This window comes from Polyodon spathula, chromosome 13, assembly GCF_017654505.1.
Source record: "Polyodon spathula isolate WHYD16114869_AA chromosome 13, ASM1765450v1, whole genome shotgun sequence".
Lineage (NCBI taxonomy): Eukaryota > Metazoa > Chordata > Actinopteri > Acipenseriformes > Polyodontidae > Polyodon > Polyodon spathula.
This window is the reverse complement of record NC_054546.1, coordinates 3,995,332-4,009,982: the sequence shown is the minus strand read 5'-3', so window position 1 is coordinate 4,009,982 and position 14,651 is coordinate 3,995,332. Positions and strand designations below refer to the sequence as shown.

At 36.1% G+C, this 14,651-nt stretch overlaps 1 protein-coding gene across 2 annotated transcripts in view; it reads left to right on the top strand.

The window, feature by feature from the left end:
- Positions 1-14,651, top strand: part of LOC121325611 (inositol polyphosphate-5-phosphatase A-like) — a 125,749-nt gene that overhangs the window by 64,159 nt on the left and 46,939 nt on the right. For both annotated transcript variants that reach the window (XM_041268419.1, XM_041268420.1), the window contains 4 exons: positions 5,428-5,491; positions 6,298-6,401; positions 11,186-11,238; positions 12,863-12,982. In XM_041268419.1, coding sequence (XP_041124353.1) covers positions 5,428-5,491; positions 6,298-6,401; positions 11,186-11,238; positions 12,863-12,982 — 341 coding nt within the window. The remainder of the gene's footprint in view (positions 1-5,427; positions 5,492-6,297; positions 6,402-11,185; positions 11,239-12,862; positions 12,983-14,651) is intronic.

Below are 14,651 nucleotides of genomic sequence, written 5' to 3'. Positions count from 1 at the left end.
ATATAATAAAGAGACTTGCATGTACTACTGGGTGTTAGAAGGAGCTCTGGTGTGATGATTTAAACAGTGATGTTGTTTAGTTCAGCCACTGTGAATTGACCTCCATGTACTAGCCCTGTGAAGAGAGCAGTGGTTGAGCAATGATAACCATTTCCTACAACAGCTATTGTTCAGTTGATACCTTAAGTATCAACCCAACCCTGTGTTGATTAGAACTGTATCAAATATTGCCAGAACAGGCCTGTAGAAGGTCTTGCCATTCTCCAAAAACAAATTAAAGAGAATTAGTGTAACAAAATATACCCCTGTAAGAAAACTAGTCAACAGCTGTAGTTTCAAAGGGGTTAAATATGTCTATCTAGTGGGATACTGCTGGTGCATGCTCGGAGTCGCAGGTATAAACATGTCAGAATGACTAGGCCTTATGCAGAGCAACAAAAGCAGTTTAATGATATGCACTTGGACTGATAAGACCTCATTCAGGAAGTGATAAATAGCTCACAATCTCACTTGTTTGCAAATAAACAAAAGTGACAGAATAACTTTTAATGAGAGTCTTGTCTGTGTAGCCAGTCATTCTCTCCACCTTCAATGAGTAATAGACACTGGAGCTCAATACTCAGAATACTTAATCAATTGAACAGTGAACAAGTTGGCAAACACATACTAGAATACTGTTCAGCTTTTCTGTATGTTTTTCACAGCTGAAAGCAGCGTCTCCATTGCCTGTTTTTCTCTTCTAGGCATTTTCATTCCCACCACTGACATGCTTTCTGTTTGAATTTTCCTCGAAGACTCCCCTCAAGTTTAGTACTTGAATAACAAGTGACAACTGAAACACTGTGTGACCATTCTACTTTATCTAACAGAATGACTCATTTTTTAATTGCGCTAATAGTTTACTTAAGTAGGGAGTGGCAAGGGAATGGCCTGTGATTGCTGCCAACCTTACATTCACACACCCTATTTACATCATCAGTAGGGCTTCTGTCCTGCCATATAAGGTAACTGAGAAACCTTCCACTTCTCTCTTACAAAATGAAGTAAGCATGGTATTTATCTGAGGAACATTATAACATTGAAATGAGTGTTTAATAAGAAATTAATTACATCCACCAAGTTATGGTGTGTAAAACATGAGCAACCCCTCTTAAGCAGAATTTTGATTAATATTTTGATCCACAAGGCTTCAGTGTAAATGAAAGTACTCAACACTTGAGTTATTCCCAAGTCTTTTTAGCCTGGCCGATATGCTTCAAATATGTTAATATGTAAAATATGTACATATTTACTTTGTACACATTACTCTCAAGCATGCCCTGAAAGTTACTGCATTTGATCCTTCACTGTGTCGCAGAGAGGTCTTTATTTTGATCTTTTAAAAGGTCATTATCTTTAGATTTTCTTCACAGAGCTTGAATTTACGGGGACAATGTGCCACTGCAAAACCCCACAGTAAATGTAATTAATGCGTGGGGACTTTCTCATTAAAATGTGCCTTGCCAAGGATCATTATAAACTGAACCATGCTCTGGTTAAATAAATAAAAACTTGTTTTACATACCCATGTCAATGAAGTATTGTTGGCCACATATTAATTGATTTGACAGCTAGCCTGGGGGAGAGAAAACCTCCTTCTTTGCCTTCTGAAGGATTATTCAGCATCTGATAAATTATATTTGGAATATGGGTATTTCTTTCTTTTTTTTTTTTTTATTAAAATCATAAGAAGCAGTTTCATAGTTATAGGTTTCATGCTTTTTAACCATCAAGCTTAACTGACATTAAAAAAATAAATACTATTAACTGGTCAGTGTTACAGTTGCCTGTTGGCAATCAACACCATGAACACAGTTTTAACTGATCAAATATTTCTTGTCTTCATTGAGCCCTTTATACAGATATATTACCATTCATCTACCAGTCTTGAAAGTTTTATTATGTTTATAATTTGTATCCAAAATGTGTAATTCTATAACCCATTCATGTTGTGTTTTTTTTTAATAGCCTTTGTAACAGTAATTGAAGAGCTGATTAACCACAGTAGTGTGTAAACATGCATGTAAATGCTACGCCTGGCATTAGAATATACTTGCCCGACCTATACAAAATACAAAAATTGACTACAAAAGATTTAGAAGTGAGTAGTTTTTTGAGATTTACGATTATACTGTAAATTTACAGTATAATCGTAAATCTCGAAAAACCACTCGCTTCTAAATCTTTTGTAGTCATTTTTGTATTACTTTAGTATAAATACATGTTAATTTGGATTCATATGTTGTTTTTTTCTGACTTTATGTGAACGAAAAGACACAAATTCGCCCGTTTTCTCATTGGAAATAAGTACATTTCAAAATATCACTGTCCTGGTCACAAAAGCAAAGTTTGTGGGGAATAATAGCCATTTTCTATACTTTTGAGGCATAAGCAATTAGGAAATAACACTTACTACCCAGGAACAAAAATTGTGTTACCTAGTGTATTTTTGAAAATGTAATGCAGCACTGGGAGAGAAACTATAAAGATATCATATTACAAAGTCTTTTTAAATGGCATATTGGTTTCTTTGTATGTCCTCCAACATGGAGACCTGGTAAGAAACTGTTGCATAATAACTAATAAAACCCTATTTTTAATATACAGTTATTGTCCTTCTGTCTACAAGTGCTGTAATTACTCATTCCCACCCCCTCTAGTCTGAAGTGCAGCAGTTAATAGAGTGATTTTGCTAATGGAAAATTAAGTAGCACTTTTGACAGTTTGGTTTATAAATATGTAAAATATACTTTTAATTATTTCAAGTGAATCTGGCAGGTAATCAATAAAGCCAGACGTGACAAACATACGCTTGACATTCACGTTTGTAAAGAGTCTGGTAAAAGATAAGCATTTCCTGTCAGCAGAGACCCACTATAATTCATATTTTGAGCTTGTCATGTCTAATGACAAATGGATTAATTGCACCATACTAATATAATAGGTTCTGTATGAAGGAAAAAAAAAAAAGTTGGATTGGACTCTGACGTTAAATATTTATCAGGGCTTAAGTATAGATTTTATGACTGCATAGATTACTATTTAGATACCATTGTTTCTCATTTATTAAAAAATAAATAAAATAAATTGCAATTCATTTAAAGTAATCATATCAAGCCTATTCTGCTCAGTTACATCCAATGAGGTAGTGGCATAGCCAGTCAGTAAGCTTCTTAAAAACAAAGTATTAGTGATGTCATGGGATAAATGCATGCGGCGTGGACAATACACCTTTTGCTTGAAGCGTACTCAGTCTTGGTACAGGAATCTCTGTGATGCTTATGCACCAGGGAGCGCTCTACAGGGGTTGTTGTCGTGGTGCACTACATACTGTAGAAGGTAGCATAGATTGACATCCTGACTATAGCTGATCTTAACACAAACGAATTCTGTGCTTTATATACTCTCCACAGGCAAATACATATGTTGGCATTTTAATTTGCAAGATTTTTTTTTTTTTTTTATAATGTTGGTAAAGGGGGCTGGTTTAAAAGTGAACAAATAACAATTGTCATCCTACCTGTCCTTGTTTATTTTTTATTTTTATTACACCTTGATTCTCTTAACTAGCAACCCTCCCTGATTTTTCCACCTTCAAAAGAAGGGGGGGAAAAAAACTAGACTGTTTGGGTCACAAGGAAGTGTTCTCATCAATTAAATGCATGACAGTGTTTTCCGTTGGATGAACTTATATGTCAGGGAGATGGGCAGGACCTCATGTTTGTGCTTTTGACAAATCAGCAAATGTTTAATCTCAAGATGTGCTGCTTCTCATAAATAATGCAGTGATCACTGAGCCCTAACCCTGGCTGCCAGGAGGTCTTTGCCACAAAGAAAATGACAAAATACAAGTAAATCCTTTCCTGCTGAGATGAGGTTTTTTTTTGTTGCTATTTCCCTTAAAGATGTATGTGCTTCATCATTCCCTGTCTGTTAAACTACCTGTGAAAATCCTGTATCATATGCTGTGAAGAATAATGTGAAGGATGTAGCTCTGCATCTTTCTTTTAAGCTAAGGGTGTGCAGTGAATTAACCTGAAACTGTCAGGGAAACTTGAAAACTGCCGGCTGTAAAGAAAAAAAGAAAAAAGAAAAAAATAATAATTTGTATGTTGCAACATGGGCTAAAAAAGAAGAAAAAAAGGAAACGGCAGAGTTTTGTATTTATTTATTTATTTATTTATTTATTTATTTTTGTCTTGTTTGGTTGAATTTCAACTATATGTCCACCAAATGGCACCCTGCATATAAACACCACTTTTAAAAGTTACAGAAGTTGTTGTCTCTCACTGTTTCTGGCATTCTCCTCATATATTGTATTCTCTATTTGTCTTCACCTGTCTTTGAGATGCTTTGAGAATCCCAAGTGATGGAACTGAACAGCCTTCCTTGTTCCATTCATGTGTACATGTAGAGTAAGTGGGCTTGGCAGAGCTGAAGGCTCCATTGTCACATGGTTTTATATGAGGAATGCTTTTCAGTACTGGCACTAAGATTCTCCATTATCTGTGGCAACAGAGTTACACAGTAGAGGAGGCACTGGTCTGCACATAAGCTATGTGATGCTGACATTCTTAACTAATCTTGATACTTACTCACCCAGTTACAATGAGACTTGGTACTGATATTCCTTAAGTCATGGTGGGCTATTTTTTATTGGCTAAGCAATTGAAGGCTATATCTTGAGATTTTTTTTTTTTCTCATTGGCATTTCATGCATTATTAATTATATCATTGATGGTGGAATTCTGTAACTTGCATATTGTTGTGTTGTGTGTTTTTTGTTTTTTTACTTTGCTACCACACTAAGACTGATGACTTAATAAGAACAGACCATTATTGTAAAACTGGGCTGCTCATAACCCTGAATGTAGTTAATGCTGACCTGTTCCTGGTCATGCTTCACTCTGTCTCAGCTTGCCAGTTAGGTTACAGCAATTGCATCTGATTTAGGTCTAAAAACAGCATGTCATCTCAGACCTGCTGCTCTGTGCATGCATGTTTCAGTATAGGGAAATAATGGGACTGACATGTTGTGTAACAGTTTATAATAGTATCATACAATATTCTACACATGATGTTTTATGTAGAAAGTAGTATTAGTACACTGAAGGGGATTCTAACATTATTTAATGTACAGTTTGTGGCAGACAAGGGCCATCATGTCTGTTTGCTGCTGTGAAAAGCCTTCTGCAGTGGAGTGTTGTAATGAAAACCCCCTTTTGAGTCACATCTTTTTTTGTGTGTCACAATGCCTTTCTGTAAAACCTAGCAGGCACTCTAATTGCAGCATTATATAGTTATTTACATCCTTGTCAAGCTGGTGCGGTTTATGTATATCTCATAATTATAAATCAGAGGTTCATAGGTCTCCTTTCTTTTTTAAAGGCACTAGGATGTTGCTACTTTCTTCATGAGTCCTTGAAAAACATCCATCAGTTTGATTTTAAAGGTAAGAAATTTAAACTCTCTGTGCTTGAGCTATGTGGATCTGACTGAGTTATTTGTGGATGTGAAATGCATCTTTTTAAGGATATCTTACTGGTTTTACCCCAGTTTTCGCACCCAATTTGAAATGCTCGATTCCAGTGTCACCTTACTGCCGCACCACTTCAGGAGGGCTGGAGATCCGATAACGTCCTCATGTTCCCATAGTCAAATCCTCACCTCTTTTATCTACCGAACCTAAGCAGTGGGTGATCCCAAGCTATTGCAGACTCCAGCCGGATGCCTTATCCCTAGTGGTTGTTAAAACATACCTTTCTGGCACTATTATTTAGTACCAAATTATCATATCTAAGTGTTTTTGGCCCAGCTGAAAGAGAAGCTGAAACAGAAGTCACAATGTTTACAGCATCAGGCTATTTTCTGTCATGGCTAACCTAGTCTTATGCCTAGAGAATTACCGGTACTCTAGACTTTAGAGCCTTTAAACAACATTAGCACACAGTAATGTTTGCTTTTTTGTGTGAGCCCCATCACTGATGAAAGGCCATGAAGAAAATTAAATTCAACACTTGGAGACACTGCCCATAATAAACACCTGTTGCATTTAGGTGACCAATTGGTTTCTAACTAGTGTCAGTAGATGGAGCCGTTTCAAGAGATGCCTGTATGCGTCTGTGTGTGTATTTGTCTACTATGTGCCGAATATCTAATGTATGAATAATAATGAACCTCTGCGTGTTTAACTATTAAACTAATTGTTGCAATTTGCATAACCACAGTCTTTATTATTATTTTTGTTTCCCTACCTAGCCAAAAAATACAAGAAGGTTACTGGTAAAGAGATATACTCTGATACACTAGAAAGTACTCCAATGCTTGAGAAGGAGAAATTTCCACAAGACTACTTCCCTGGGGTATGTACTTTATTATTGACCCTTCCTTTTAGCTTTATACAGTACTGTCATCACATTACACCTAGCTCAGGCAATGTGGCACATATGACAGTTCATAAAAGACCAGCTATAAAGCAGTGGTCGACACCACAAGAGCTTGTGCTTGAATCCAAATCGCTTTTCATGACATGTAAATAATAATCAGCATTCCACACAATGGACTATGTAAGAAATCACCTGAATATTGTAAAGGTAAAGGTCTAACTCTCTCGATCCGTGAGATGTGCTGTATGATAAACTGCTCTGAGCTTGCAATTGGGCACTGTAAATGATCTGAACTGGTGTACAGGATATCAAATTAAAATACCCACTTAAGAATGGTAATAATAATAATAATAATAATAATAATAATAATAATAATAATAATAATAATTGCAACAGAAACTTGGAAATACCATTTGGTTCTGTAGGATGCAAATCCAGCTGTGTACAAAGTTATTTAACAGGGTGATGCACAGGCTTGTCCACAACACTAAAAGTAAAGCATCTCTGTAGTATTTCTTTCTTTCCTGAACATTTGTCTTGAACTTTCTAGAGTTACTAGAGAGTAGAACTGACAAGGCATGTTCTATCTGTTTCAGAGTATAGCCTTGCTTTTCCATTCTGTTATGTTTGCAGGGTCTTGCTGCTGTCTCACTGTGAGAAAATGAGTTGAAAGTAATAAAGACTACAGCCAATAACTCTGCTATTGCAACCCGTGCCATGATGATTTTTCATCTCATAAATTACCTGTGCTTCAGCGGATAATGAAAATATATATGCACAAAAGGATCTATATTGGTTTAAGGCATATCTCCCCTCCTTTTCTTTTTACTGCCACTTAAAGATGATCTAAAAGTAATTACATTGATTGAGGCATAATGCAATTCAAAATAATTACAGCCCACTGCACATAAAAAAAAGAAAACTAACAAAACTTTTCATCTTGATTTATGGTCTCTTCTCTGCCAGGTTATGAATCTCAAATGATGCCTCTGGGAACAGCACTCTAGATAATGTTAGGCCATTTAAAAACAGCAGGTTTGTGTAGTCTATCAGAGCTGAGTATTTCTTAGCCAATAGTGAGAAATTGGTTGTTATCATAGATCACAGATACTGCTCAAACCTCTTATGAAAGATGAATTAATTTCACTAATGCTTTAATGCAAACCTTTCATGAGGAAGGCAGTCTGGCGATAACCTTAGCGAGGTTTCTCCTTTCTCAATGGTGATTTATGTTGTCTTTTAGTAGATGAAACCGCCTGTATTCGCAATCCATCTGCAGTCTAAAGGAATCCTATTAACAGAGACTGTGGGACCAGTCTTAGTAATGTTGTTAGGTTAAGAACGCTGTACCCCTGTTTTGAGAACACTGGGACACACTAAATGCCACTCCTTGATAAAGCACTGCGCATTCAGCTGTAGACAATCTCTGAAATGAAAAAGTTTCATTCAAACTATTTGTATGAGGTTTATAAACATTTTTGGTCAGAACTGTTAGCTAAAATTAAGCTTGTGTCTCTGGTTTAAATCTAGAAATAAGCACACAAATTAAGCAGACACGGACCCCATGTCACACACATGGATACTAATGAAGGAGAGAAATCAAAAACTGTACGTGGGCACTTTTTTGGTCAATTTAAAAAAAATAAATGACTGAATTGACATATGGAGCTTCATGTAAGAGTCAATAGTAATAAAACCTTTCTGCTAATGTCTGTGACAGGTCTGCCTCTTTATTATCCAATCAGCCCTGTTTCTTTTCTATATCAGTCTCACAGGGGAAGCTCATAATGTCTTTAGACAAATGTCCCTCACATTTTTATTGCACTATCTATCTAAATAGTCAACTAGACGACAGTGTTCCAGTGTAAAGATGTGTTCATTTCACTGTAAATAATGTCATAGAAATCTACAGTATATGAGACTTGCTGTATGTCTTTTGTAAGACCAATAAATATGAAGATATTTTTGGTGAAAATGTCAGAGGCAATTTACTTTCTGAAAGTTTTTTTAGGATAACTGCCCTTAATCACTTACAAGTGATCCATGTTTTCTATATCAGCTGGTACTGGAAAGATTTTACTGTCAAATTTATATAAACAACTCTATTTCGCAGTGGACTTTCTTCTCTTTGCTTTAAGTTAAAAAAAGAGGAAAGAGAATAATACGTATTTTCTCTTCTGTTACTCCAGCCTGTCTGAAGAAGTGTGAGGAATATTTCACTAGTCACTAGTAAAGCAAGCTGCCCCAGACCCACTGTCTTTTTTCATTATTCATTTGTTTACTCCAGTTCCTGCCACTTGCCAGTCCTTAAATCCTGTGGTTACTTTAAGAAGCCAGTATTGCATCACAGGCTTGACCACTTTAATCATTCTCTTCCTTCTCCTCATGCTCTGGTCACTTCAATAAAACCCTGCTGGGTCACTTTTTAATTCGATGTGGCCCTCTTTCTGAGTGACATGATAGAATAAAGATAAATGGAGGCACTGCATTGGACAATATCAATCATGGTTTGTGTGTATTACTTATTACTCACAGTGCGGTCTGACATTAACCCTTTGTAACCTCTCTCCTCCTGTTGATATTATATAGAGGGTTTGGTACCCTTGTGAAGCCCACCGTGGTTATTTATGAGGGTGGTCTTTCCGATAGATTTAAAAGGTTGGTGGAAAAAAACAAACCTTCAGCCTGCTTCTGTTGTGACATTTGATATGAGTATCAATGGACACCACTAGAGTTTATGGACTGCTTGCTACATTTAATGAAAAATCTACCCCCTACCCTCTACCCCCTCTCCTTGAAAAAAAAAAAACAAAACCTGATAAAGATTGGTTTAGCTGAGGACCTGATGCTGATCAAGCAACGTCATCAGCTGCTGAAGAGACCAAGGCTTGTTGTCCTTGACCTCTAACTAAAGAACCTTTGACCCTTGAGGTGGACCAACGGTGATGAAAAAGTGTAAGCAATGTAAATCAGTGCTGCACTTGACTGTGGATTAACAAACGCTATATAAAGCCAGGAAACGCCTTCACAGAGCTGTTAAATAAAATGTGATAGGATAAGTGCATTATGAGAGAATATTATATCGGATTGCAGGGACATGCTCACTTACAAGTCTACAAGACCAAAGATGTCATGCTTTGTAGTTGTCTGAAACTCATAATTATTCTCCTAATAACTGAAAACGCAAGTCATTTTAAAGATCAGTGTGCCTTTCTCCTCAGTGGGGAAGTGTAAAATATCAGCAATGACTTGAAACTGCAAATGGTAAAGAGGGAGAGGATTCAAAAATAAGAGACACATTATAGGTAGTAAGTGGAATTTGAACACTGTGCAGAATTAATATGTCGTAGTCTACACAATACATCTGGATACAGTGTATTTTATTCTTTGCAATTTAAGTGCAATCGGTGGTATTTCCTAACTATTAGAATTTGTTGACAGTTTGCCTGTAAGTGTCACATTAAAAGGAGATACTGGACCTTGAGTAAACTTCAGGAATATATTTTTTTTGTATGCACCCAAGGCTGTGTAAAATGATAGCTGATAGCATTCCACTTGGAACTCATAAGGAAATGATGAATTCGAGGCAGGTTTGTCATCTATCTAACAAGGAGCTTGAATAAATCAGGAATGATCAGATTTGGTGTCAGAAGGAGGTGATAAATGCTAATGGTATGATTGTAGTTAATGTCTCTTTAAATTAAATTTTGCCGCCGCACTTTAATAAAAGGGCCATATGGTGCAAGGGGCTGGTGCTTTGGCACGCCCCCCCCCCCCCCCCCCCCCCCCCTTCCTGTTTTATGAAACATCCAGTCACTGCTTTATTATGAAGATTAATTTACAAAAATTCTAAAATGAATATAGGAAACTTTTCAATATAATACAACTTCTTTACTTTTAGTCGCATTGAGCATCTTTAATACGTGTATGCATGGCACTAGTTGGCCTTCATATAATAACTTTTCTAAATACAATTATACATTGAGCTGATAAAAATCCAAAATAATTTTCTTTCCTTTTAACACAGGTGTAGAAACATTAGTAGCAAATGGCAAAATGTTTTCTGAAAGTCCGTATGGATTAATTCCAGTATATCAATGCCACTTAATTTGGTTTGGTTCATCTTGGAGGAATGCAGATTGAAGGATGTGAAATGTAATCAGAAATCTTTTATGCATACATTTATACCATGCCTGGTTTTCGAGTTTGTTAATGCATGCAGTCAATTTGTAATTATTTGGCCCAGCCATTAAGTAGTTTATTTAGCACTTCAATTTTCTATTCATTCAGAAGACGTGCTTGATTATATTATGTGCAGAAAGATCAATTTTTTTAAATTCTATTTTTGTATTCATGTCTCATAATTGATAAGTGTTTTTCAGAAGTAATACACATTTAAATATCAATATTAATATCTGACTTTTTATTTTTTATCAGTTTATGCAATATACTTTGACCTTTATATATAGTGCCCTTGATGAAATTTTTTTTTTTACATTTACCTTAAAACTCAAAGCCAGGTAATAATTCAATATGGGAGCAAAGAATCCTGGACCTTCTCGGAATGATCGCAGAAAATAAAAATGAACATTTAAAAAAAATATTAAGGAAAATATAAATAAATATTATATTTGAAGGTACTCGGGATACAGTGTTTGAAATATTAGTAAATGACAATATTTACCTATAATTACCTTTTTATAATAGATTTTTTTGATGTTCCAATCAGTACTGTTTTTTAATGATGTTTTCCTCTACAGTGTAAATGGTCCAGAAAAGGCTTCATCAGAACACGATGGGCTGTTGCTGATTGGTAGGTTTACCCCTCCAATTTGCTATTCATCTATGCACTTATTCAAAGAGATTGCATTGAGTCTTCATATAAAGTCAAGAGTCTTTGTAGTGTGTGAGTTTGGGTCTACTTCTACACTGTGCAGTGAATTGGTCTATTGGATTAGGCATAATCATATTAGTCAAGAAGTTGCATATGACAGATGACATAAGGCATTACATGAGGAAGAACCTGCATTTGATGAATATCAATGTTTTCTTCTCAGGAGAGGTAATGTAATATAAAGATGACATGAGAAGAGAGAAATGTAATAGCTGTAAGAGGGAAGTAAAGGAATTGAGGGCTGAATTGTGAAAGGCAGGCCCCCAGTGATTATGAATACATCAGAAATATTTCAGTGGAAAACAGAGCATTATAATTCATGTCGGTGTCTGTCAAAACAGCAAATATTGCAAGAAACCTATCCGTCATAAACCACACAGAACTTTGTTTAGTTAAATATAGTATAAGAAGAAAAAATAAGATGTGTAATGTCTTCTTGAGATACCACAGGTGGACCCACATTTAAAACAAATACAGAATAGCTAAATAATGATTGTGAGCAGTGCTCACTATACTAAATAATGATTGTGATCAGTGCTCACTATACTAAATAGTGATTGTGAGCAGTGCTCACTATACTAAATAGTGATTGTGAGCAGTGCTCACTATACTAAATAGTGATTGTGAGCAGTGCTCACTATACTAAATAGTGATTGTGAGCAGTGCTCACTATACTAAATAGTGATTGTGAGCAGTGCTCAGTATACTAAATAATGATTGTGAGCAGTGCTCACTATACTAAATAATGATTGTGAGCAATGCTAACTATACTAAATAATGATTGTGAGCAATACTCACTATACTAAATAATGATTGTGAGCAATACTCACTATACTAAATAGTGAGTGTGAGCAATACTTACTATACTAAATAGTGATTGTGAGCAATACTCACTGTACTAAATAGTGATTGTGAGCAATGCTCACTAAACAAAATAATGATTGTGAGCAATGCTCACTAAACAGCGAGGCCACTTTAGCAGTACTTGCTGTGGGGGTAATAAAATCCTATAGACACCAGCAAAAACAAATGATTGGAAGACAAACAGCATAAGTAATCAATACAAGATCTGTATTTAATCGTCTGGTCAAACGAAAAAAAATGAAGAATACCTTTTGCTCCTTTTTGTGTGCCTATTATTGTATAATGTTCATGTAGGTAATATGTAGGGTCAGGTAGATTTTATAGCTTGTTGGTGTAACCATGAGAAACCTCATAGCTCCATTGTTAAACATACTTAAAGCACATGCTGTAGTTTCATTATTACACTTCTTTAACTGTGATATCTAAAGGTACACTAGGTTGACTTACATTTTGTAATTAAAAAAAAAAAAAAAAACACCTTACGAAAGGTCTGCTCTGCCTTAAAGCAGAGGGGGGTGAACTCAAGCCCCTGGTTTTCTCAGTAGGAATTGGATTGTGCAATTACAGTGGGTATAAAGCGCTGAGTTATGGGGTTTAACTCCCGCAGAGGTTAATTTCCAGTCTGAGTCTGGGGGCATTTCCATGATGACTCACTATGTGATGGTTGTTTTCTCGACAGTGCTTTTGACTTGGTGAACATTCATCTTTTCCACGATGCTTCCAATTTAATTGCTTGGGAAACCAGCCCATCCGTTTATTCAGGAACGCGGCAGAAAGCGATGGGTTACGTTCTAGATCGGTAAGACTCTTTTATATGCATTTCTCTGATAATTTTTTTAATAAATAAGAAACCATGTCAACTTAAATCTGATCTGTCACCACATACTCTGCATCAGTTTGCATTGGTGCCTCTGGAAGACCTGAGAGTGAAGTAACACGGTAAAATGCATTTGTTTTTTGATAAGCGGTTTGCATTTGTACATGTAATCCCGGTAAGATATAATAAGAGCAATTTTTGGCCAGAACTATGACCTCTCTAGGTCAAAGTGTGTCGTCATACAGACAATACTATAATACATTTCCTGTATGTGTGTTCTGTGTTACGCATAGCACCCCCTTGTGAAAGCTATTAGAATTGCTCAAGGAAATTATTAACGCCAAATAGTTTTGTGCAGGTTGTTGTTGTTATTATTATTTCATACACTTGTTTTGAGATGTATGGTAATTGTCAATGAATAGGAGCAGTCACTGGAAACAAGAATGGTTGTGACTGATTCAAGCCTACCTTTTCCTGGATAGATCAGAATAATAAACAGTAGCAGGCTGCATTTACAGGTGACAAGAAAAGTACATGTTAAAAGCATATTAGTCAGAAAAATATATATATATATATATATATATATATAATATATATATATATATTATATATATATCTATATATTATATATAAATATTTAAAAATTAATTCAGAGTATAAAAGTCCATAAAAAATAAGTCTCATTTTGATTGAATAATTATAGTCAGGATAACTTATTACATCCGTTACAGGACGACTTTTTTTTTTTAAAACTTTGCCTGCCAGCTTTAACAAATTGCTACCTAGAGACCTCCCACGAAGCAGGGGCAAGTCACAAGGTAATAGCATTTTAAAGTTCTTGTGTCCAGGAGTTACAATGTATATCATTAAAATGTGACAATGCCAAAATTGTCAAAATCATCCTGTCCCCCGTCCCCCCCAAAAAAAAGAAAGAAAAAAGAAAGTTTGGATTTTACACTGTGGCTCCGCACTGGGGCCACATTCCGCATGAGTCGTCATTTTGAGTGAGCAGCCAGCCGCAGATCCGGCCCTCCTTCGTGAAACAGTGGGCCGAGCCACACAATAGGAGAGTTCTGTAAGAGCAGTGAATAATAGGCAAGTCCTTTCATCGGAGCTGCTAACCTTTTGGCAGCCACCAGCAAACACTATTCTGATCCGCTGATCGGGGAGGACAATACACTGAAGCTCACTTTGAATGAGCGCTACCACCAACAGTGTCCCCATTCAGGAAGGTTTTGGGAACCGTCTTTGCCCATTGTCTGCCCTCACTCCTTCCAAAAAGTAGGAAAAAGGGAAAGTGGGAATATCTATAGTGCAAAAACGTTCTCTTTTTTTTTTTTTTTACCCTTTCCCCCCTCTGCTCTAATCTCTCTTTAAAGCGTTGTAGATCTACATTTCCAGCTGAGCTACAGTAGTTGTTTGGTGCTGGATAATCACAGGCGAGAGAGGTTTCAAGCTGGGCCTTTGAATCCTCCTTATCTGCATTGAACTAATAATGCAGATTTAGTGCCATTGAAAACAGATCTGATAAGTCTTTTCCTCCCAAGGCTTTAAATTGCTAAACAGTGTTTACCGGCAAAACGCTTCAAGGCTGTGGAACAATGCTGAGAAGGAGCACAGTTTAGTGAGTTAAACTTTTATTGAATTAGAT